This window comes from Carlito syrichta, unplaced genomic scaffold (assembly GCF_000164805.1).
Source record: "Carlito syrichta isolate Samal-C Ts95f unplaced genomic scaffold, Tarsius_syrichta-2.0.1 Scaffold314869, whole genome shotgun sequence".
Classification (NCBI taxonomy): Eukaryota; Metazoa; Chordata; class Mammalia; order Primates; family Tarsiidae; genus Carlito; species Carlito syrichta.
This window is the reverse complement of record NW_007258965.1, coordinates 289,629-313,292: the sequence shown is the minus strand read 5'-3', so window position 1 is coordinate 313,292 and position 23,664 is coordinate 289,629. Positions and strand designations below refer to the sequence as shown.

The 23,664-nt window shown below is 49.5% G+C and overlaps 2 protein-coding genes across 2 annotated transcripts in view; both read left to right on the top strand.

The window, feature by feature from the left end:
* Positions 1–7,689: 7,689 nt before the first annotated feature.
* On the top strand, positions 7,690–12,071 carry KLK14 (kallikrein related peptidase 14). Its single transcript, XM_008072157.2, has 5 exons — positions 7,690–7,732; positions 8,574–8,745; positions 10,440–10,693; positions 11,151–11,287; positions 11,919–12,071. Exons 1-5 carry the CDS (start codon positions 7,693–7,695, stop codon positions 12,069–12,071), a joined length of 756 nt encoding a protein of 251 aa, XP_008070348.1. The 5' UTR covers positions 7,690–7,692.
* A 9,157-nt stretch (positions 12,072–21,228) lies between these two features.
* Positions 21,229–23,664, top strand: part of KLK13 (kallikrein related peptidase 13) — a 17,804-nt gene continuing 15,368 nt past the window's right edge. Inside the window, exons 1-2 of the mRNA XM_021705986.1 lie at positions 21,229–21,256; positions 21,386–21,483. Of these exons, the coding sequence (XP_021561661.1) occupies positions 21,229–21,256; positions 21,386–21,483 (126 nt within the window). The remainder of the gene's footprint in view (positions 21,257–21,385; positions 21,484–23,664) is intronic.

Genomic DNA, 23,664 nt, shown 5'->3' with positions numbered 1-23,664 from the left:
CATCTAGGCTGTTAGAGAAAAAACACAAACAGAATCACTCACCTGTGAAGATGGCACCCTTTTCAATGCACGACTGCTGACTTCACCTGGGCACCTTCCCCACCACCCTCTGCCATCTGGACCCACCCTCCCAGGCACCCCTGGAGATGGTGATGTCTCTTCCCAGAGGAGGACTGGGAGGCCCCCACTTCCTGTCACCGGACCCACACCCCGCCCACCCCCCTGCCCAGCCCTTTCCTTCTTCCTTCCTGAGACAATGAAAGAGTGTCCTTCCTGGTGTCTGGGGCTAATCCCTCCACGCATTGGTTGCACCATCCGCCCCTTTGTGCCTGAGCGCGCCATACCTGGCGGGTTCAGATTGTGGCACCCCCACTCAGTGTTGTGCAACCCTGGCGCGTCTGTATAACCAGGAAAATGAGGGAGCCAGTACCCAGGGGCTCTCGCGTGACTGGGAAAGGTTCCGGGAGCTAATCTTGTGAAATGCATCAAAGTTGTGTTGGGCACACCAGTCGGGCCGCAGATGAACTTGACAGTGGCCTTGGGAGTCAATAGAAGGAAGAGTTTATTTATTGTATCTTTTTTAATTGGGGTCTCACTCTGTGGCCCAGGCTGGAGGACAGTGGCACACTCACTTCACCGTAGCCCTGACCTCTTGGGCTCAGGCGATCCTCCAGCCTCAGTCTCCCAAGTAGCTGGGAGTACACACGCACACCACCACGCTTGGCTAATTTTTTTAATTTTTATTTTTAGAGATGAGGGTTTGCTGTGTTGCCCAGGCTGGTCTCGAACTCCTAGGCTCAAGTGATCCTCCAGGCTCAGCCTCCCAAAGTGCTTGGATTACAGGCATGAGCCACTGTGCCTGACCAGAAGGAAGGGTTAAGAGCATGGAACAGGCAGTCCTGGAGTTCATCCTCTGCCTTCTGCACTGACCAACTGGGAGTCGTTAGCCAAGTCACTTCTTCTCTCTCACCCTCAGTTTCCCAGTCTGTGAAATGGGGACAAGGTAGTGCCTCTCGCGTGGGGTCTGGACTTCCCCTGACCTCCCTGTCTTCACTTGCCCCCCTTCACACTGGCCTCCTTATGGTCTCCAGACCCACAGACCCCCTCCCACCACAGGCCCTTGGCACAAGCGCTTCCCCTTTATAGGCCCCCATAACCTGTGATATCATATATTGCATTTATGTAATTCCTTTTTCTTCTGGAATATAAACATCAGTAGGGCAGGGACTCTTTTCCAGGCCAGACCGAATTTTTTCATTGCTGTATCCCCAGTGCCAAGAACCAGGACAGATGCACAGTAGCTGCTCAGTGAATATCTGTCGAAAGGAGAAAAGGAGAGAAAAGGAAGGCAGGTGGGGAAAGGGGAAGGAAAAGGGGGAGGGAGAAAGGCAGGGAGCCCACGTGAAAAGCTCAGGAGGGTAAACCGAATGGGGTCTACACCCACCATGGAATATTATTCCACCTTAAACAGGAAGGATAGCCGGGCGTGGTAGCGCGCACCTGCAGTTCCGGCTACTTGGATGGCTGAGGCGGAGGGATCGCCAGAGCCCAGCAGGTCGAGGCTGCGGTGGCCAGGAGCGTGCCACTGCCCTCCAACCTGGGCGACGGAGTGAGACTCCAACTCAAAAAAAAAAAAAAAAAACAGGAAGGAGATTCTGACATGTGGAGAAATGTACCATGGATGGATTTTGATGACGTTGCATTAAGGGGACTAAGCCAGTCACGAGTGTATGCATATCGGGTGATTCCTTTGTGTAACACCCCCAGAGGAATCAAAACCATAAAAACAGGAGGGAGAATGGTGGATGCCAGGGGTTGGTAAGGGAGAGATGGAGGGCTTGTGTTTAGTGGGTGCAGAATTTCACTGGGGATGCTTTAAAAAAAAAAAAGTTCAAGGGACACAGACAGGTAGTGGCAATGGTTGCACAACCATGTGAATGTGCCAAATCCCACAAACTGCACCTAAAAATGGGTAAAATAGTAGAGTTTATGTTATGTCTGTTTTACAGCAATTTTTTTTTAGTTGGAGTCTCACTCTGTCACCCAGGCTGGAGTGCAGTGGCATGATCACAGCTCACCGCAGCCTCGACCTCGTGGACTCAGGCGAACCTCCCGCCACTGCTCCTGGGTTATTTTTTTATTTTTATTTTTTTATAGAGATGAGATCTCACTATGTTGCTCAGGCTGGTCTTGAACTCCTGGGCTCAAGTGATCCTGCTGCCTCAGCCTCCTAAAGCACTGAGATTATAGGCATGAGCCACCGCCCCAGTCTTTTGAGACCATTTCTTAAATGAGGGAGTGACAGGGGGTCAGATGCCTCTGAGAGGAAAAGGTGACAGGTGGTTTTGGACAGCAAGGTTTTGGTACATGGTGGTGGCAGAAGCTGGGGTCCAGAAGAGAAGGCCATAGATGCAGACAGCCCTCAGGTATGAGGGGCAGGAGGAGGGGGCTTGAGGAAGGGACTTTGGGAGGCTGAGGCAGGAGAATTGCTTGAGCACAGGAGTTTGAGACCAGCCAGGGAAACAGTGAGACTCCATCTCTACAAAGAATCAAAAAATTAACCAAGCACCTGAAGTCCCAGCTACTTGGAGACTGAGGCGGAAGGATCATCCAAGTCAGGAGATCAAGGCTGCAGTGAGCCGTGATTGTGCCACTGCACTCCATCCTGCGCCACAGTGAGACTTCACCTAAAAAAAGGGAAAGAAATGGTCTCAACTTGTCCACGCTAGCTTTCTCCTGGTGTTCCTCCTGGCTCTTCCATCGTTCTTTCTACCCTGGGGATAGCCTCTTCTCACCCCCTAAGCTGCGGGTCTTCCTTGGGGTCTTCCCATGCCCTGCACTCTCCCAGGGTGGGCTCTGGCTTCAAGTGCCTTCTGCTCCTGTGACGCCCCATCACTGTATCTCCCGACAGCTCCCCTAAGCTCCAGACCTGAGTCCCCAGCGAGCACCTGAAGGGCTCTTTTATCCCCTACTCAGGGTCACATCCCCCTCGGCCCCTCACCCTCAGGGTAAAATCTCTGCGGCATGGGGGAGGTGGCACTCTGAGCTCTGTCACCCTCCTCCTTGCCCTTGTCGCAAGGCCTCTGCTCAGAGCAGCTCACCTCCCTCTCACCCTCACACATACCGTTCATCCCCTGGTGAAATCTCCCTGGCAAACTCCTATTCACCTGCAGGCCCCAGCCTCCTGGAGTCCTTTCCCATGCTTGGGACTCCATAAGACCCCTTGACTTCCTCCAGCAGAGCACACAAGATGACAGATCGAGTTTCCTGTTGCCCTGTGGGCCTATCCCTCCAAACCGTAAGTTTACAGAGGTGCAGGAACTGTGGCCCCATGTTCGTTTGTTTGTCCATTCATTCATTCATTCATTCATTCATTCATTCATTCATTCATTCATCGACTACTTGTTGGTACCCTTGGCATGGCAAACAAGGCTGTCCTAGGCAGGTGGGTGCAGTGAAGGTCAAGATGTCCCAGGGGCTTAGATTCTGGTGAGAGGAGGAGAAATAGGCACCCCAGCCACAACAAGGCAGGTGTGGACGGCTGTGATGGGGTCGGCAGGATCTTGGAAGCAGTGGGCAGTGTCCCGAGATTCCTTCTTTGCTGCACCCCCAGTCTTGTCCCCTGGCTCCCTTGGCTTCACCAAGGCCTTCTGCCCAACCAGAGTGTTCTTGGGAAGAGAGATACCTTGTCTTTACCAAGAAATTCCATTTTGTTTTTAACCTTCTATTTTGAGATTATTTTTTCATGATTACTATTATTTTGAATTAGGGTCTTACTCTGTCACTCAAGTGATCCTTCTGCCTCAACTTCCCAAGTAGCAGGGACTGCAGATATGTGCCCCCTTGCCTGGCTGATTTTTTTTTTTTTAATTTTGTTGAGATGGGGTCTTGCTATGTTGCCCAGGCTGGACTCAAACTTCTGGCCTCAAGCAATCCTCCCACCTTGGCCTCCCAAAGTGCTGGGATGACAGGCATGAACCACTGCTCCCAACCTTATTTTGAGATAATTTTAGACTCACAGCACACATAGTTCGGGGGAATCCTAGGTGCCCCTTCCCCTCTTCCCCCTCCCCCACCACAATGACACTTGTATCCTGTAGTCCGACAACAAAACCAGGAAATGGACACAGGCGCCATGCTGCAACCTAGACTACAGATCTTACTGCATGTTCCTTTTTAATTTTTTTAGACGTAGAGTCTCACTATGCTGCCCAGGCTGGACCTGAACTCCTGGCCTCAAGCAATCCTCCCGCCTCAGCCTCCCAAATCACTGGGATGACAGGTGTGAGCCACCCCACTTGGCCTGTGCATGCATATTTTTTTACATGCCTCTCTGCACGTGTGTGTGTGCACATGGGTTTCCAAGTCGCTTTATCCTGTGAGTAGACCCATGTAGCCACCACGGCATCCAGATACAGAACCAGTCTGTCCCCTCCCCCATTGCACTCCTGGGGCCATCCCACCCCGGTGTTCCCGAAGACACTTTTCTTTAAGGAGGTGCTTCCACTGTCAGGCTCTCCTGGTGAGCCAAGGCAGAGGCCCCCGGGGAGGCTACCCAGGCCTTCAGCTCAGAGCAGGGAGGCCCGTGGTTACCAGAAACAGCTCGGGGGAACCAGACGTGCAAAGGAAGAGATGGGTGCGTGGATTCAGACAAAGGTACACAGACAGAGAGTCCCCAGGCGCATATCCAGACCCAGGTAAGCACCGGCCCAAGAAGCCAGACAAGGCAGGTCCCCAACAGAGAAGGGCTGGGCTTCCAGGCCCAGAGACTGACAAGCCTCAGGGAGTGCAAGAGGCTCGGGCAGCTACTTGAGCAGAGGCTGAGTCTGGAGGATTGTCTGAGCCCAAGAGGTCGAGGCTGTGGTGAGCCGTGAGCATGCCACTGCACTCCAGCCTGGGCAACAGAGTAACATGGCAGGCCTACCCTACCAGCAGTCCCAGGACCCCACCGGGTTTGGGCTGGAACCTTCACCCGCACTGTCTCTCCTGTTTTCTGCCCTTCCCTGTCTTGAATCTCCGACTCCCTCTCTAAGTCTGTCTCCCTCTCGTCATCTCTGTCCCACTCTCTAGGTCTCTGTCCCCCTCTCTCTCTGAGTCTCTGTTCCCCTCTCTCTCTGGATCTCTGTCTCTCTCTCTTCATCTCTGTCCAGCTCTCTGGGTCTCTGTCTCCCTCTCTGGGCCCTGTCCTCTCTCTGGGTCTCTGTTCCTCTCTCTCTCTCTAGGTCTCTGTCTCTCTAGGTCTCTGTCTCTCTCTGTCTCTCTCTCTCTCTCTCTCTCTCTCTCTCTCTGGGCCTCTGTCCTCCCTCTCTCTGGGCCTCTATTCTCTCTCTCTGAGTCTCTGTCTCTCTCTCTCTTTGGGTCTCTGTCATCTCTCTGCACACCCCTATCTCTGTCTCTCTCTGCGTCTCCGTCTCTCACTCCATCTCTGTCCCCCGCTCTTCCCCAACCCCCCCCATTGGGGGTTACCGGTCCCTCCTCCCCCCTGCTGGGGCTTCTGCTCTCCCCACCTCCCAGGACTGTGAGGGCCCCAAAGTGAGAAGGACAGGTAGACAGCACTGCCCCAGGCCAGGCGCCTCTGCTCATCCTCTCTCCCACCCACCCCTCCTGCCTCCTGCCTGTGTCCCCTTGCCTGTTGGCACCCTTCACTCCTGTGTCCCCACTGTGTCTGCCTGCTCAGCTCCTTCCTCCTGCTCTGTCTCCTCCAGCATTGCCATCTCCCTGCATGTCCACGTTCGTGCTCCTTCCACATCCCAGCCGCGGTTCTGCATGTGATCGGCAGTGGCGATGGGGGCCTCCGCCTACTCTCCTTTCACTGTTTTCTTTTTAGAGTCGAAGTCTCACTCTGTCACCCAGGCTGGAGGGCAGTGGCAAGCTCACGGTCACCTCAGCTTCGACCTGCTGGGCTCCGGTGATCCTTCCACCTCAGCCTTCCAAGTAGCTGAAACCACAGGCACGCATAAGCATATCTAGCTGATTTTTTGATTTATTGTAGAGACGAGGTCTCGCCAAGTTGCCCAGGTTGGTCTCAAACCCCTGGACTCAGGCAATCCTCTTGCCTCCCCCTCCCAAAGTGCTGGGATTACAGGCGTGAGCCACCACGCCCGGCCGTTTCCTTTTTTGTCTGTTTCTATTCCAGCTTCACCTTCTTCCTCTGTTTCTGCATTTCTCTATTTTTATACATTTAATTTATTATATTTGTTTGTTTTTTTTTTGAGTCGAGGTCTCACTGTCACCCAGGCTGGAGGTCAGTGAAACAATCACTGCTCACCACAGCCTCCCCCTTCTGGGCTCAAGCAACCTTCTAGCTCAGCCTCCCCCAAGTAGGTGGGGCTACAGGCGTGTGCCACCATGCCCAGCTAATTTTCTGATTTTTTTTAGAGACGAGGCCTCGCTCTGTTGCCCAGGTTGGTCTCAAACTCCTGGGCTCAGGCTATCCTCCCACCTCGGCCTTCCAAAGTGCTGGAATGGCAGGCAGGAGCCACCGTGCCCGACCACTCTCCATGTTCCCACACTCATCTCTCTGGGTCTCTCTGTGCCTCCCTTGCCTTCTGTCTTGGTTTTTTCTACCTGCCTCTTCTGTTCTCCTCACGTCCACCTTCCTCCTCTCTCCCCATCTCTTTCTGTCTTTCTGTCTCTCTCTGGTTCTCTGTCTCTCTGTTTCTCTTTCTGTCTCTCTCTCTGTGCTACTCTTTCTGTCTCTGTATCTGTCTCTCTCTGACTCTCTGATTCTCTTTCTTTCTCTCTCTCTCTGTCTCTGTGTGTGTGTGTGTGTGTCTGTGTGCCTTTCTCTCTTTCTTTCTCTGTCTCTGTCTCTCTCTCTATCTCTATGTTTCTCTTTCTCTGTCTGTCTCTCTGTGTGCTTGTCTCCCTATCTCTCTCTGTCTTTGTCTCTATCTTTCTCTCCCTCTCTGTCTCTCTGTCCCTATTTCTCTCTCTCTCTCTTTCTCTATCTGTCTCTCTCTCTCTGTCTCTGTGTGTGTCTCTCTCTTTCTCTCTATCTTTCTCTGTCTCTCTCTGTCTCTATCTTTTTCTCTCTCTGTCTCTCTCTCTCTCTCTCTCTCTCTCTGACTCTCTCTATCTCGTCTCACTCCCCTCCTGTGGCTGCCTCTCCCACTGCCTCTGTTCCGCCCTCCTCTGAGCAAAGCCCCCTCCCTGATCTCCCAAGTCCACCACTAAATCCACCTCCACGATAGGGACTCTCGCCTGCACACCCTGCCCTGGGATCCCTCCCTGGACTCCCTCCAGGTTGTAACATTTTCACCAGGCTGGTTCTTGTGAACAATTGTGGCCAGAGAGGGGAGGGAGGGGATGGGATCAGGGAGTCCTGGAATGGGAAACCGGCAATTAAAAAAAATTGTCAGGAGTTGAGTGGCGGAGGGGGGGCTGGGCCAGCTGCCCGGATCAGGGATAAAAGGCCTTGCCAGCATGACTGGGAAGAGAGACACCACCCCCAGCTTCCCTCACCAAGGTACAAGGAGGGACTTTAGCATCTTCCTGCCACCTACAAGCCCGGGGCCCCGCCCTCTCGGTCTCTGGTCTCTATCTCTCTGCTCTTCTCCGTGTCTCTGAGGGTCTTGGTCTCTGTGTGAGTGGCTTTTGCTGTCTCTGTCTCTCAGCCCCCGGGTCTCCTGCAGGTTCCTTCTCTGTCAGTTTCTCTCTGCATTCGACAGAACCCGGCCTCCAGCCCCCAGGATGTTCCTCCTGCTCACAGCACTGCAAATCTTGGCTACAGGTAAGAGAACCATGGGGTGGGGACAGGGGGCTCCCTGGGGAACTTTGAGAAGAGAGAGGGGAGGGTCTTGGGGGATGCTGCATGCTCAAGTGGGAGAAGGAGCAAGGAGAGGCTTGGGGTCATGGCTGAGGGGCATGCTGGAGGCCTAAGCTCCCAGTTGAGGAGATACTAGGTCTGAGGGAGGACAGGCTGGGGGCCTGGACTCCTGGGTCTGAGGGAGGAGGGGCTAGTGGCAGCTATAGAAGGTGGGAGGAATAAATAAAGAATTGTGGCAGACCCTGGGGTCTTGAGAGGATCATATCAGAAAAAAGTGCCACAGGACCCTCCTTGATCACATTAGGAAAGAAAAATGGTCTGTTGTCAGAGGGAAGGAGGAGGGCAGAGTGGTGGCATCACGGCGGGAATGTAGGTGTGGGGCAAGATGGCGGGTCCTGGGGGGGGTCACCTTGCACAGGAAGTCTGGGCAGAGACAGGGAGCTCCTTAAATGTGTTGGGGAAGAGTTGATGGGGGAAACGTGGCCAACTGTGAGAAGAGATGACAGAAAGTATCCATGAGAGCATGGAGTCAAGGGTTGTATGTGTGACACGGTCTTGGATGAGGTGGGAAAAATAATGGATACCATGGAGTTGACGTGAGAGAATGAAAGCAGAAAACTCCCCGATTATGTTGGGGTGGTGATGGGAGTGCCCTGTTGGGCATGTCTCACACAAGGTAGGGCAGAGAGAGGCGGGTGGTTGAGGGGTCAGACCAAGGGGAAGGAGACTTGACAGTTCTGGACAACTTACCAAGTCGGGGGGTGAAGCCTTGGCTCATCAGCTTACCCCACCCGTCTACTCCTAGCCATGACCCAGAGCCAAGAGGATGAGAACAAGATAATTGGCGGCTATACGTGTGTCCAGAACTCCCAGCCATGGCAGGCGGCCCTGATGGCAGGTCCCTGGCGTCACTTTCTCTGTGGAGGGGCCTTGCTTTCAGACCAGTGGGTCATCACCGCTGCTCACTGTGCCCGGCCGTGAGTGACTCGCTCCCCTCATCTCATGACAAGTGAATTCCAGAGTCTACAACTCTATCCTGTGCCGAGGGGAGGAGGAGGAGGATGGGTGGTGGCATCATCTAGAATTCCAGAGTGTAGAGTCCTAGAACTCAGCTGAGAACGTGGAGTTTTGCACAGAACCCAACATAGTAACTGGATCTTGGTTTAGAGTCTAGAGAAGAGCCTAGAACTGATGACAGTTCAGGACGTGGATTCCAGCCATAAATCTTGAACTCAGTTTAGATTCTGAAAATAGATAGGCAGCTTAGAACCCGTGGGCTTAAAACCTCATATATGACCCAGAGGTCCATCCAGAGGCCAGGCTTGACATGGAGACTAAGATTAGCCCTTTCCTTTCCAGATTGGTGATTGAATTCAGGGAGCAGTATGTATTCAGGGACTCAGAACATTATCTAGAACCCAGAACCCAGTTTAGAACACACAGTCTAGCTACAAATCCCAAACCTTGCTTATAGCTAGAAAATACAGCTATAAAAATGGAGACAGAGCCTAGAGCCTGTTTCAGATCCAAGGTTTAACTCAAAATCTAATCTATAGCCCCTTGTCGAGCAACCTAGAACCTAGATCTCAACTTAGTGTTTAAATCCCAGATAGTAGACCATCATATGAAGCCCTATGTGAAACCTACAGCCCTTCCCAAATTTTAAACCTGAATCTACAGTCCAGACTCCAGTCAAGAAGTCGAAGTCCAGGTCAGCACTCACATCGTTCTTAAAAGACATATCTACTGCCATCAACTGAAATTCAATCTAGAATCTAGAGACTGAAGATCAGAGTCTAGAACATAAAACCCAGGATGGAAACCGACTGCTAGGACCTTGAATCCAAGCCCTGACCTGGAGCTCCATTGAGAACCCAGAGCCCAACCTGAGGCCAAGGGTTAGACCAGAGTCTAGAACCAAGAACCAAGATATAACCTGTAATTCAACCTGAAATAGAGATCAGAACAATGTGGAGAACCCTGTGCCCAACCAGAGCACGAGCTCAAGTCATTGTCCAAAACACAGTTTATAAACCAGAGCTCATTAAATAACCCAGAGCAGCACTGAGAAACTGAAGCTCATATCAGTGTCCAGAATCCACAACTCAGATCGAAATCCCTTGCTCAGAATAGAACCCTCCGGCTACCCTAAAACGGAAATCTAGAAATTAGAAATCTGCCAAGACTTCTAGAATCTAGAAATTGTTCCAAAACCCAGACCTGATCTAGAATCCTAATCCTAGCCTAGAGTTGAAAGTTACAAATGTCTAGAACCCAGAGCCCAGACTGCAAACAGAATGGAGCCTCCTCCAGAATGTCAACCCTGATTTAGAGCCTAGAGTCATAACCTGGAGTTTCACTTAGGACTCAAAGCATAGAACCAGCATAGACCCTGGAACTGACCCAGAATTTTCCAACCCTCACCTCATACCCAGCAGGAGCTGGAGCACAGCTCGAGAGAGGAAAGGAAGGCAGGTGAGGTTGGGCCAAGAGAGAAGGCCCAGGTTATGGGAAAGGGCACAGGAGGCCATGAAATGCTCAGCTTGCAGTTAGAGGGAAGTAGGTTAGACTTAGGGGAACACTCACCAGCTGGCAAGGGAAGGGGTCTGGGGGTGGAGAGGTGTCTCTGGGTCAGACCTTGAGCAGTTCTACTATTGGGATCATGGGCCAGGATCCTGCGGGTGTACCTGGGCAAGCACAACCTGAGGAGGTGGGAGGCCACCCAGCAGTTGCTGCGCGTGACTCGCCAGGTGACACACCCCTACTACAACTCCCGGACCCATGACAACGACCTGATGCTGCTTCGGCTGGAGAAACCTGTCACTCTGGGGAGGGCAGTGAGGCCCATCTCCCTTCCTAAGGATTGTCCCAGCCCCGGGACCCCCTGCATTGCATCAGGCTGGGGGACCATATCCAGCCCTATTGGTGAGGACTAACTCTTCCTAGAGAGGAAGGGCTAAGATCTGGACTCCTGAGTCTGAGGGAGGAGGGCCTGGGGCCTGGACTCCCAGGTCTGAGGGAGGAGGGGCTGGGGGTCTGGACTTCTGGGTCTGAGGGAGGAGGGACTAGAGTCTGATCTCCTGGTCTGAGGGAGGAGGGGCTGGGGTCTTGACTCCTGAGGCTGAAGGAGGAGGAACTGGGGGCCTTGATTCCCCATTCTGAGGGAGGAGAGGCTGGCAGCCTGGGCTCCTGAACTTGAGGGAGGAGGGGCTGGGGCCTGGACTCTTGGGTCTGAGAGAGGAGGGGCTGGGGGGCCTGGACTCTTGGGTCTGAGGGTGGACGGGCAGGGTCCAAGGGAGGAGGAACCGGGAGGGAGGGGCCTGGACTCCTGGGACTTGTGGGATGGGTAGGCCCCAGTCACAAGCCCTCAATCTCCCCACAGCCAGGTACCCACACTCTCTGCAATGCGTGAATATCAACATCACCCCGGATCAGGTGTGTCGGCGGGCCTATCCCGGAGCCATCACTCCTGGCATGGTCTGTGCAGGGGTCCCCCAGGGCGGAAAGGACTCTTGTCAGGTAAGGCCCAGGTGGGAGCCAAGGAGGGATTATTTGGGGCTAAGATTTAGGTCCCAAAGGATCTGAGAGGTAGGGACAGAGGTGTCAGAAGAGAGCAAAACCCCAGACACTGAGAGATTTGGTGGCCAGGTTTGCCCCCCTAGCGCTATGCTCCTTGGGTAATGCACTTAACCCCTTTGTGCCTCAGTTTTCCCCTCTGTCAAATAGGGTTAACTCCTCAAAGGGTAGTTGGTGAAACGGAGGAGAGAGTTCACAGAACAAGTGAAGAGTGTTGTCTACACATGAGGGAATCAGGAAGACTGTGCTGTGGCCTGCAGAATATTAAACCCTGAAAGACATAGAGACAGGGAGATAGAAAGAGACACACACAGTGTTCTAGAGACAGAGCAGGACAGACCGACCCAGTGAGACCCGAGCTGGGACAGACAGACACAGACAGGGCAGGACCCTGAAGAAGGAAGGAGGTGCCTGCCCCTGCCCCTGCCCCCAAGGGCCTCAGAGCTCAGCGAGGGGCGGGGCGTGCCCTGGAGCCCCGCCCCCCGCCCAGCCCGGTTCCTCCTCTTGGGTTCTCCCCGCCCGCGACTCTGGCCGTCTGGCCGTCTGTGTCTCCATCTCTCTCCCTTCCTCTCAGGGTGACTCTGGGGGACCCCTGGTGTGCAGAGGAGAGCTCCAGGGCCTCGTGTCCTGGGGAATGGAGCGCTGCGCCCTCCCCGGCTACCCCGGCGTCTACACCAACCTGTGCAAGTATCAAGACTGGATCAAGCAAACCATGCGAAGCCAATGATGGTTCTCCCGACTGACTGGATGAATCTCGTCCGCTGCCCTCACTCACATTCCCATTCCCAGACCGTCGTCTCCCCACTCAGGACCCAGGAGTCCAGGCCCCCAGCCTTTCCTCCCTCAGATCTGGAACCCCCTCTCCCCTACCCAGGAGTCCCAGCCTCTACCTCCTCCTCCCTCAAACCCAGGAGTCCAGGCCCCCAACCCTCCTCCATCAGACCCAGGAGCCCCAGCACCCAGCATCCTGGTGCTTTCTCCTGGCTCTGATCTCCCCTCTCCCAGAGCACTTGTTCAAGTTTTTCTCCCCACCCCACCCCACCTCCAGCATCACCTTCATTATTCAGTGCCTAACATTGAGGGCGACAGAACACACACTCTGAGCTGGCATCATACTCCAAAGAAGACAATTTTTAAAAAATCTTCGTGTCTCTAAAAACCAAACAAAGAACAATAAGAATAAAGTGGAATAACCCCAGATTTCATTCATCCGTTGCTTCAACTCATTCAAGAGACACAGACACAGTGACCCCACTGTGTCCAGCTGGGAGTCCTGCTCCCAGGAGTGAGCAGCTGCCTTGTTTGCATGTCGTTCCTTGGGAGTCTGTCCCCACCTTGTCTGGTGTCTAGAAGGAAACGCCCCAGCCAGGCGGTGTGACCTTGAGCAGGACTGCCCCCCTCCCAGCCTCCTCTCTGGAGCAACTGTGGTTCAGGGCAGGGAACCACCTTGTTTTCTGGAACAGTCTGTGCAAACAGATGTCTTCTTTTTCCTAATCAGGTCTCAGGTGAGGAGATTTGAATTAATCCCATGGTTGAGTTCAAGTGGGTGGGGGAAGCGGCGGCGGCAGCCTTTCTTTGGTGTTACCTATTGATGTCTACCCTTCCTCCTCCCTCCACCCTCACTCCCCCCCAAGGGAACCAACACAAATGACCTTGAATGCCCTGCATCCTTGGAAGATGGGCACTGTCACATTGTGTCGTTTCTGATTTATGTGACACCACCGTGTTAGGAGTCACATTCTCTCTCTTACCTGCGCCCATGGATGATTATCGTGTACCTATTATATACCCAGGTATTGTTCTGGGCGCTGGAAGACTCGCCTTGAGCAAGCCGGTCAGAATCCTTGCCCTCACAGAGCTTACATTCTAGCAGGAGATGACAGACAAGAAACCATAAACATGATTTAAAACTAAAGCAGAGTCCCTGTGAGTAAAAAGGCCAATAAACTTGGGCTGGGCATCAGGCCCAGTGTGTGCCAGGGCCAGCTCAAACACGCTCGCAAGAGTCTACTGGCAAATTTTCAGGAATTTCGAGAGTCGGGTTGCCAAATACAGCCATTATTTAAAATTAAATTACATAAACTTACAATTAAATAATTGATGTAAAAAACAAGGCCAATACATACTCAAAACTCAATTTATTCCTAATTATTTTAACTAATACCTATGCTTTGAGGTTATATGTGTCTGTCGTACTATGTTTGTAAATGGCAAACCTCCACACACATCTTTCCAACTCTGTGTCCAGTGATATCACATTGGTAACTTGACATTAGCCTTAGTGGCAGTATTTACACCACAAAAATGGGTGGACACTACAGACAGGAGCTTTTTTTTTTCCCTCTGAGAGCTATTGTTCGACCCTTAGTAGTATATCCTGAACAGGTCTGCCTTGTAATGACCTAATGATCTTAGTGTCTGTCTTCTCGAAGTTCTGTGCTTGGGCCAGGTGCAGTGGCTCACACCTATAATCCCAACACTTTGGGAGGCCAAGTCGAGAGGATTGCTTGAGCCCAGGTGCTTGAGACCAGCCTGGGGCAACCTTGGTGAGAACTCATCTCTACAATAAAAGAAAAATAAGCCAGACATGGTGGTGTGCGCCTGTAGTCCCAACAACTAGGAAGGCTGAGGCGGGAGGATTAACTTGCCCCTTAAATGAATAATACTGCCATGAACAAAGTAGTGCAGCTATCTCTTTGAGATACTGATCCCATTTCCTTCAGATATAGACCCAGAAATGAGGCTGCTGGATGATATGGTAGTTCTATTTTTAATTTTTTGAGGAGCCTCATTCTCCATAATGCCTGTACCAATTTACATTCCCGCCACCAGTGCACAAGGGTTATCTTTCCTTCCATTTCTTTGCCAACACTTGTTATCACTTGTCTTTTTGATGCTAGTTATTTTAACAGGTGTAAAGTATATCTCATTGTGGTTTTAATTTGCATTTCCCTGATGATTAGTGATAACTGAACACCTTTTTCATATACTTGTTGGCCATCTGTACGTCTTCTTTTGAGAAATGTCTGTTCACATCCTTTGCCCATTTTAAAATCAGGTTATTCATTTTCTTGCTATTGAGATGTTTGTGTTCTTTATGTATTTTGGATATTGACCCTTTGCCAGATATATCACTTGCAAATATTTTCTCCCATTCTGTAGGTTATCTTTTTACTCTATTGATTGTTTCCTCTGCTGCACAGAAGTGTTTTAGTTTGATGCAATCCTATTTGTCTATTTTTACTTTTTGCTGCCTGTGCTTTAAGGTCATATCTAAAAGAAAAATTGCCCAGACTGATGTCAAGAAGTTTTCTCCCCATGTTTTCTTTGGTTTCAGGTCTCATGTTTAGGTCTTTAATTAATTTTGAGTTGATTTTTATATATCGGGTGAATCCAATTTCATTCTTCTCCATGTGGCTATCCAGTTTTTCTAACAGATTTTATTAAAGAGACTTTTCTTTCCCCATTGTGTATTCTTGGTTCTTTTGTTGAAGATTAGTTGACTATATCGTGTAGGTTTATTTCTGAGGTCTGTTCCATTGGTTTATATGTCTGTTTTTTGTGCCAGTACCATGCTGCTTTGATTATTATAGCTGTGTACTATATTTTGAAATCAGACAGCATGATGTCTCTAGCTCTGTTCTTCTAGCTCAAGATTGCTTTAGATATTCAAGGTCATTTGTAGTTTCATGTAGATTTTAGGATTTTTTTTTTCTGTTTTACAGAAACAGAAATGCCATTGGAATTCGGATAGGGATTGTATTGAATCTGTAGACCACTTTGGTTAGTGTGGATATTTTAACAATATCAATTCTTCCAATTCATGAACACAGAATAACTTTCCCTTTATTTATGTTGTTTTCAATTTCTTTCATCAAAGTTTTATAATTTTCAGTGTGCAATTTTTTTACCTCCTTGATTAAACTTATTCCTAAGTATCTTACTGCTTCTGATTCTATTATAAATGGAATTGTCTTCTTTTTTTCTTTTTTTTTTTTTCTTTTTTTGAGTTGATGTCTCACTCTGTCACCCAGACTGGAGTACAGTGGCATGCTCCCACAGCCTTGACCCGCTGGGCTCCGGTGATCCTTTCACCTCAGCCTTCCAAGTAGCCAGAACTACAGGCGCACACCACCATGCCCGGCTAACTTTATCTTTAGAGACAAAGTCTCGCCAAGTTGCCCGGGTGGGTCTCGAACCTGTGGGCTCAAGCAATCCACTCACCTCGGCCTCCCAAAGTGCTGGGATTACAGGCTGAGCCACCGAGCCTGGCTGAAATTGTCTTCTTAATTTTTTTTCTGATAGTTCATTGTTAGTTTGTAGAAAGACAACTGATTTTGTGTCCTGAAACTTTACTAACTTTATTAGTTCTAGTAATTGTTTGGTGGACTCTTTAGGGTTTTCTATATGTAGGATCATGTCATTTGTAAAAAGAAAGTTTTAGTTTTTCCTTTCTAATTTGGATGCCTTTTATTTCTCTTTCCTTTCTAATTGCTATGGCTGGGCCTTCCAGTACTATGTTGAATGGAAATGGTGAGAATGGCCATCCTTATCTTAACCCTGATCTTAAAAGATTTCAACTTTTCACCCTTAAGTATAATGTTAGCTGTGGACTTGTCATATATAGCCTATATTATGTTGAAGTACATGCCTTCTGTACCTAATTGTTTGATAATCTTTATTTTTTGAGTTGGAGTCTCACTCTATTGCCCAGGCTGAAGTGCCGTGGCCCTATCATGGCTTACTGCAGCCTCAAATTCCTGGGCTCAAGCAATCCTCCTGTCTCAGTCTCCCAAGTAGCTAGGACTATAGGCATACACAATAACAATAACACCCAGTTAACTTTTCTCTCTTTTTTGTAGAGATGAGATCTCCCTTTGTTTCCCAGGCTGCTCTCAAACTCCTGACCTTAAGCAATCCTCCCACCTAGGTCTCCCAAAGTGCTGGGATTACAGGCATGAGCCACCATGCTTGGCTGAGCCTGACAATCTTTATCATGAAAGGATGATGTATATAGTCAAATGATTTTTAAGTATCCATTGAAATGATCATATTATTTTTATCCTTCTTATTGTTAATTGGGTATATGATACTTATTGGCTTGTCCATGTTGAACCATCCTTGCATCCCAGGGATAAATCCTACTTTATCATGGTGTATGATCATTTTAATATGCTGTTGAATTCAGTTTGCTAGTATTTTGTTGATGATTCTTGCATCTACATTTTCTTTTCTTACAGTGTCCTTGTCTGAGTTGGTGGAGGCTGTACCTTCTTTATCAAGTTGATAAACACATACTGTGGTTGTCATATGTGGCAGACATACTAGCCTTATGGGGAAAAGAAGCTGTGTATTCAGGTAGCTTTGGGCCCCCACTGAAATGATACAGCCCATGCTGTCCTGCATCCTTCTGTAAAGCCAAGTAAAAGTAATTTGGATTAAAGATTACTTTAATCTTATTTCTACCTCAGAATCCCAGCTATGGTAGTTGAGCACTACATTTTATGGACCCAGAGACATACATTCTTTTCAAATTTTTAATATCTCTGATATTGGAAAGAATTTTACAGCTAACTGAGCATCACTTCTTAACATCATGTCATAATTTACTTGGCAGCCTCTTTTTATTTCTGAGAGATCTACAGAATAATAGAGCAAATGTGATCAATAGCATCTTATTTTCAATGAAATAGATCATGAAGGAAGGCAAATATAGGCGAGGATCTGACATAGTATTAAATAGGTGGTCTGATTTCACTGAATGGTCTTTTAACAGTCTGTCTGCATTGCTATTTGCTCACCTGCCTTATTGCTCCTAACTGCCATGGAGTCTTCTAGACATGTGCTGTCTGGTATGGTAGACATTAGCCACATGTGGTCATTTAATCATTTATTAAAATTAACTAAAATTAAATACACTTGAAAATTCCATTCCTTAGTCATGCTCAGACCTTTGTAGGTGCTCAGTAACCTTATGTGGCTAGTGACCGTGATATTAGACAGTGCAGATAAAGAATGGTTCCATTATCACTGAAAGTTCTATGAGGCAGCACTGCTGTAGTCCTTACTCTTGCTTCTCATGGTGTGGTCCAGGGAACAGCAGCATTACAGCAGAAGTACAGACCTCACCACAGACCAACTGAAGCAGAATCTGCATTATTACAAGATCCCAGAGGACTCAATACATATTAAGTTTTGAGAAGCATCACTCCAGACTATACACCCACCATGTTTAATGCCCCAGTGCCCCAATGATTGATACCTAAGATCCTTTCACTACCCAAGCCACAGTGCAATGACTATTTTTTTTGAGTCGGAGTCTCACTGTCACCCAGGCTGGAGTGCAGTGACACGCTCACAGCCACCACAGCCTCAATCTGCTGGACTCAGACTATCCTTCAATCTCAACTTTCCAAGTAGCTGAGCATGGCGAGCACCACCATGCTCAGCAATCAATGACTATTCTTGAACATGCCACTTATGTACCTATTGAAGACTTCCCTGGACTAGTTACACAGGAGTTGGGACCACTGGATTAAAAAAATCTATTCTTCACTAGTTCCATCAAATACTGGCAGGTTTTTGTCTAAAAAGAAGGGTTCCACTCTCCCCACACTCTCAACAATGTCTGTAGTTCATTAATTTATTCATAAGACTTCAGTTCTTTTTTTTTTTTTTTGAGTTGGAGTTTCACTCTGTCGCCTAGGCTGGAGTGCCATGGCACACTCACGGCCACCACAGCCTTTACCTGCTGGGCTCAGGCGATCCTTCCGCCTCAGCCTTCCACATAGCTGGAACTACAGGAGTGCGCTACCATGCCCAGCTAATAGTTCATTTATTTATCCAGCAAATATTCACTGAATCCTATTGTGCATCAGGTATTGTTTTAGGCATGGGACAAACATCTCTGACCTCACATTCTAGAGGAGAGGCAGAAAAGAAACAAATAAGTATGTAAGACATAAAGTATGAGAATGTCAGAGAAGAGTTTCAATTTTATGTTGGGTACTTGTGCAACCCAGCAGGGTTGGGTTGCCCAAACCCTATGCACTACAAAGAAAAGTTTGGCTTTTTCCTGGCTTCTGGGAGATAACCACTAAGCCCTTGGAATATTCTGTCAAATTACAGTCTCTTTGTTTAGTTGGGGACCTTGAGTCATGCCAGATAATCTATGCTAGCAATGTGACTTATAGTGGAGACCTTGAGACATGTTATATCAGTTTGACCTCTGAAGAATCTGGAGATTAAGGTCAGCCACACAAATAGGCAGCCACGTCTATGTGACCAACCCCTAATAAAAACCCTAGATGCCAAGATTTGAATGAGCTTCTCCGATTGGCAATTCTCTGTGTGTGTTGTCATACATTGTTGTTAGGAGAATTAAGCACTGCCCATAAGACTCTACCAGGAGAGAACAAGTGGAAGCTCATGTCTGGTTTCTCCTGGACTCTGTCTCACACACCTTTTTCCTTTGCTCGTTTTAATCTGTATCCTTCATGGTAATAAACCAAAACTATAACAGATTTTCCAAGATTTGCAAATCCTTCTAGTGAATCATGAACCAGTCTTGGTGGTACCCAACAATAATGGTCAAGAAGGTCTTCATGGAGAGGATGACAAGAATGGAAGGAATCACGCAGACATCTGGGGGAAGAGGGTTTCAGGTACAGAAGCCCTGAGATGGGGAATGCCTGTCATGAGAGGAGAAGAGAAGAAGAGAGGGTAGAAGATGGCATGAGAATGCCTGTCATGAGAGGAGAAGAGAAGAAGAGAAGGTGGAAGATGGCATTAGGAGCCAGTTGGTCTCAGACTCTCCACAACACTGTCAGGAATGCCACTTTTACTCAGAGTGGGTGGGAGCCACTGCAGGGTTTTGAGATGACAAGGGACCTTCCCCTGGTTTCTGTGTTAAAAATAGTGTATAGAAGGACAAGGACAGAAGCAAAGAGACCAGCTAGGAAACTTGCAGTAATCCAGGTGAGAGACCTTGGGAGCCAGTGTGGCATGGCACAGCTGAAGGGGGTGAGAAAAAGTAGGATTCTGGATCTATGCTGAAGGTAGATCTAACAGGGTTTGGTCACAAAATGAATTTATGGTGTGAGGAAAGGAATTCAAGGATGAGACAGGTTTTGACTGAGTGAAGAAAGGATGGCGTGACCTTCTACCCTGAAGACCAAGACCACAAGAAAAATGTGTCTGGAATGTGGCAGAGGAATGGAGAGCAAAAGTTTGGTTTTGAACATGGAGATGTTAAGTAGGCAGTTGGGTGTTAAGTCGAGAGTTCAGGAGCAAGGTCTGGCTGGAGACAGAAATTTGGGAGTCGTCAGCAAGTAGATGGTATTTAAAGCCACGAGACCAGATGAGATCACCAAGGGAGTGAGTATAGACAGAAGAGAGAAGAAGACCAAGGACCAAACCCTGAGATATTCCACCATGTAGCATCGGGAGAGATGAGGAGAAATCAGCATGAGACACGGATGAGGATCAGCCAGTGGGTGATGAGGAACCCCAGAAGTGCATAGTGTCCCAGAAGCCAAGGAAAGAAACTCTTGGAAGGAACAGGGAGTGATCCACTTGTTAAACGCTGCTGATAACACAAGTAAGATGAACCCTGAAGAGCTAGCCTTTGCATTCACCAAGATGGAGGGCACCAGTACCTTTCACAGGGGTATGGTTGATGGAGCAGTTGGGGGAGAGAGCCTTCGTAGAGTGGGCTTGAGGGAGGGCAGGAGGAGAGGGGTTGCAGACAGTGAGTGCAGCCAACTCTTCAGGGAAAGAAGGATTGTAGTCGTGAGGAGCAGATGAACCAGGAGCTAAAGTAGAACATGAGGGTTGAAAGAAGGTTTTTTGCTTATTTATTTTTAATTATAATCTAAGATGGGGGAAGCTATAGCATGCTTGTGTGTCAATGACACTGCTCCTTGGGGAAGAAAAAAAAATCCATGATGCGGGCCGGAGAGTAGAGAACCGTAGGCTGGAATGACGTCCTCAAGGAAGTCCTGGGGGACAGGACACCAGCACAAGGGGAAGGATCTTAGTCACAGGTGCAGACAGTTCGCCTATAGAAGTGGGAGAGGAGGCAGAGGATGTGGGCACACAGGCAGTGGCAAGACTGACCTTTCTAAGTCTTGCTATTCTGATGGGTAAAAAGTGGCATGTTGTGGCTGCATAAGACAGGCGATGGCTAGAGCCCACATCACGAAGAATTCATGCCTCTCCACTCTTCATGCATCTTTCTCTCCAAGCGTCTGGTTCTCCCTGGGCGTCTCTGTCTTTCTACCCTTGTGGCTTTGTGTCCCCATCTCTCCCTGCGTATTCTCTGTCCTCTCCCACCCACCCCGTCTTTCTGTCTCTGTGCATTTAGCCCTTTGTGACTCTTTTCTGTCTCCCCCTCCCTTCATATTTGCATCCAGGCCCCTCCTCCGTGCCTGGGTGTGGAGCCTACTTTCTCATCCCAGCTAGCGCTTCCAACCAGAACTTCCAGTTACTGCTTGACAAAGAATCCCATTTTGAAACCAAGGTCGGGCGGGGCCCCCAGGAACCTCAGGTCGCCTCCATCTCCAGCCTTACTTGTTTAATAACAAGTACACCGTGGCCCGCGGTCCACACCAGGCTCTCTTCTAAGCGCTTCAAACATTAATTCATTAATTCATCTACCTTCTCTATAGAGTAGGTTCTATCAATCATGCCAATTTACACATGGGGACACTGAGGCACAGAGGAGCCACATCATCTGAACTTGGGCAGTCTAGCTCCAGAGTCTGAGCTCTGAACCACTAGGAATATTGTCTCTTTTTCCAACCCAGCTCTCTCTGGTGGGAAAAAAGGCCTTAATTTGTGAGAGTGCACTTGGATCTGGTCCATTATGTGTGTGACTTTCAGCCATGGGTCCCTTGTTGTCTTGTTCATCAAGTGAGGAGGTGGTGGAAGGCACCCAGCCCTTGGTGGGTCCATGACCTCACTTCAGTCAGATTCAGCCAACCTGAGTCTCAGCCAATCATAACCCTTAACATCAATGTTGACCTGGCACTCACCCCTCAGCAAATGCCAAAGCCAGCCACCCCCTCTCCGGGCTCCAACCCCTCCCAAGTAAGAAGGGCTTCTCTGGAAGCAGGGACCCAGGCCACAAGAGGACTCAGGTACCCAAGCTTCCCACACAAGACTGTCACCTCACTTAACCTGGCATCCTCCCTCCAGCCACGTCACCTGAACCCAACTCCACTCAAAAAGAGTGAACTCAGGCCCGGCCCTGTGAGGTGGGAGAAGTCCAGGGTGGAGGATGGCAACCTTTCTGTCACCTTGGCAGGAATTCACAGCTGTGACCCAGCCCGGCCCCACCAAAACCTACCCCAACACTGACACCCAACTTCATGTCTTGTGCTCATCACCAAAGTCAACCCACAGCCCCAACTCAACTATATCTCAACACTTCCCCATTCAAAACCTTGATCTTGATACCATCTCCAGCCCCAATCCAACAGGACTCTATCAACAGACTTTTCCCCAGGCACCTCCCATCTACAACCCAATCCTGTCCCCAAAACCAATTCAACCACCACCTCATTTTCCATTCTCCTTTCCAAACTCATTGTTTTCCCAACTCTGTCATCAGACCCATCCTAAACCCAACCACAAACTCAACTCACTTCCCATATTAAGCCATGCTTTTCCTCCTTGTGAAATGGACCTAACCGGTATCCTCAGTGGAAAGTTAGATGGGTTATCTGATTTTATGGGTTCTCTGCCTCTTTCACTGTCTTTGAGTTACTTTATAACTCTAAGTTGTAGCTATCTGAAAGCAATGCAAGCAATTCTCATCCATAACTGTGTAAATAAATTTTGCCACGTGGAAGGACAATAGTGTGCCCTCCTCCCCTCAGTGTGGAATAGCCAGTTTTGCATCTATTTGTACATTCATTTCAACATTCCGTATTGTCTATACATGTATGGTTCTTTGTAACATCTTACTGACTCTGTCACTTATGCATGAGTCAAAATAAAATCTTAGACGTATGTTCATTTCATATATGTCAGAAGTCATGGTTAGACCATTTTTAGGGCCATCTTTTATCACTAGATTTGATCCCTACATCCACGCCTTAACTCTGCCAATATGGACGACATCAGCATTGATGTGAACCCTCACCCATCTGTCTCTGCTCCTCAACCTCCTGGTGACACCTCCACTCTCTAACTCTTTCCAAACTTCATCTAGTCCCTATCCTACCTTCTTCCAAATTCTGACCCCACCTCTACTCTTCTTAATTCCCTAATTCTGCCCCCTCCACCCCCTGGGATTAACTCAGGGCCCCACCCAGTCAGTTCCTGGAGACACCTACTCATTCCCAAAACGCCACCTCTTCCTCCTTCCTCTCCCCACACCCCTAAATCTGGGTCCCCAGAGTTTGTCGATTCTTGCTTCCCCCTCTCCACCTACATCCCCATGGACTCTCTCATCCCATCTGACCCTGCTCCTGAAAGGTCATTTATCCAAAATATGGTTTTCCCAGGAGGGCCCAGTCTCTGCCCCCATCCAAGTCCAAGACAAGTGGTTTTCCCTTCACCTAGCTGATGACTTCCTTCTTGTGCCTGATGTTGGGGGGCGGGGGGGCGGGAGGAGGCAGGATGATGAAACAGATTTGGGCATCCCTGCGTCTTTCAGAAGTTAAAAGGCTGAGATGAGGTCGGGAATTGGAATCTGGCTCTGTTGGGTGTGAGGTTGAGAGCTAAGCTTGAGACAAGGCTGGAGACGGGACTGGGGCTGAGGGGTAGGCTGGGGGTGAGGGTAGGTTAAGGTTGGATAGGGAGATGGGGACAGGGCAAAGCATGGTCATCTGGGGGTTGACCGTTGATGAAGAATATGCCTTGGGTTAGAGAGGAGGTTAGAACATGAGGTGCAGAATGGGTTGAAGTAAGAGATCGGCATGGGGCTTGGGAGTGGGTGGGTAAGAAAACAGGCTTTCCCCCTCCCTTTTGTTGTTTGGGTCCTGCTGCTGGAGAGTTCACAGTAGGTTCAACTCCGACTGGGGCGGGGCCAGATCTGGGTCCCAGCACGTCCTGGAAGCTCCGCCCCAAGCGGAGGGCCAAGCCCTGGCTGGGGGGTGCCTGGCCACAGCCTGCTGAGCCATTGGGGGTGGAGAGGGGGAGGCCAATGACAAGGAAATGCTGAGTGAGCTGGGGGAGGGAGTTCAGGGGTTAAAAGCCATGGGTCGGGGCTGAAGTTCGAGGCTGCTGGCAGCTGAAGCTCTTCGAGGGCCCCTCACTCCGGTAGGACTCGCCGGGGCGGGACGGGGAAGTTGGAGGAGAGGCGGGGGGTGGGG

Excerpts from the sequence above, each read along its gene's own strand:
- KLK14 (XM_008072157.2), top strand. The coding sequence starts at position 7,693 with ATGTTCCTCCTGCTCACAGCACTGCAAATCTTGGCTACAG. Across the intron at positions 7,733-8,573 it reads ACTGCAAATCTTGGCTACAG|CCATGACCCAGAGCCAAGAG; the intron begins GTAAGAGAACCA and ends GTCTACTCCTAG. Across the intron at positions 11,288-11,918 it reads GCGGAAAGGACTCTTGTCAG|GGTGACTCTGGGGGACCCCT; the intron begins GTAAGGCCCAGG and ends CCTTCCTCTCAG.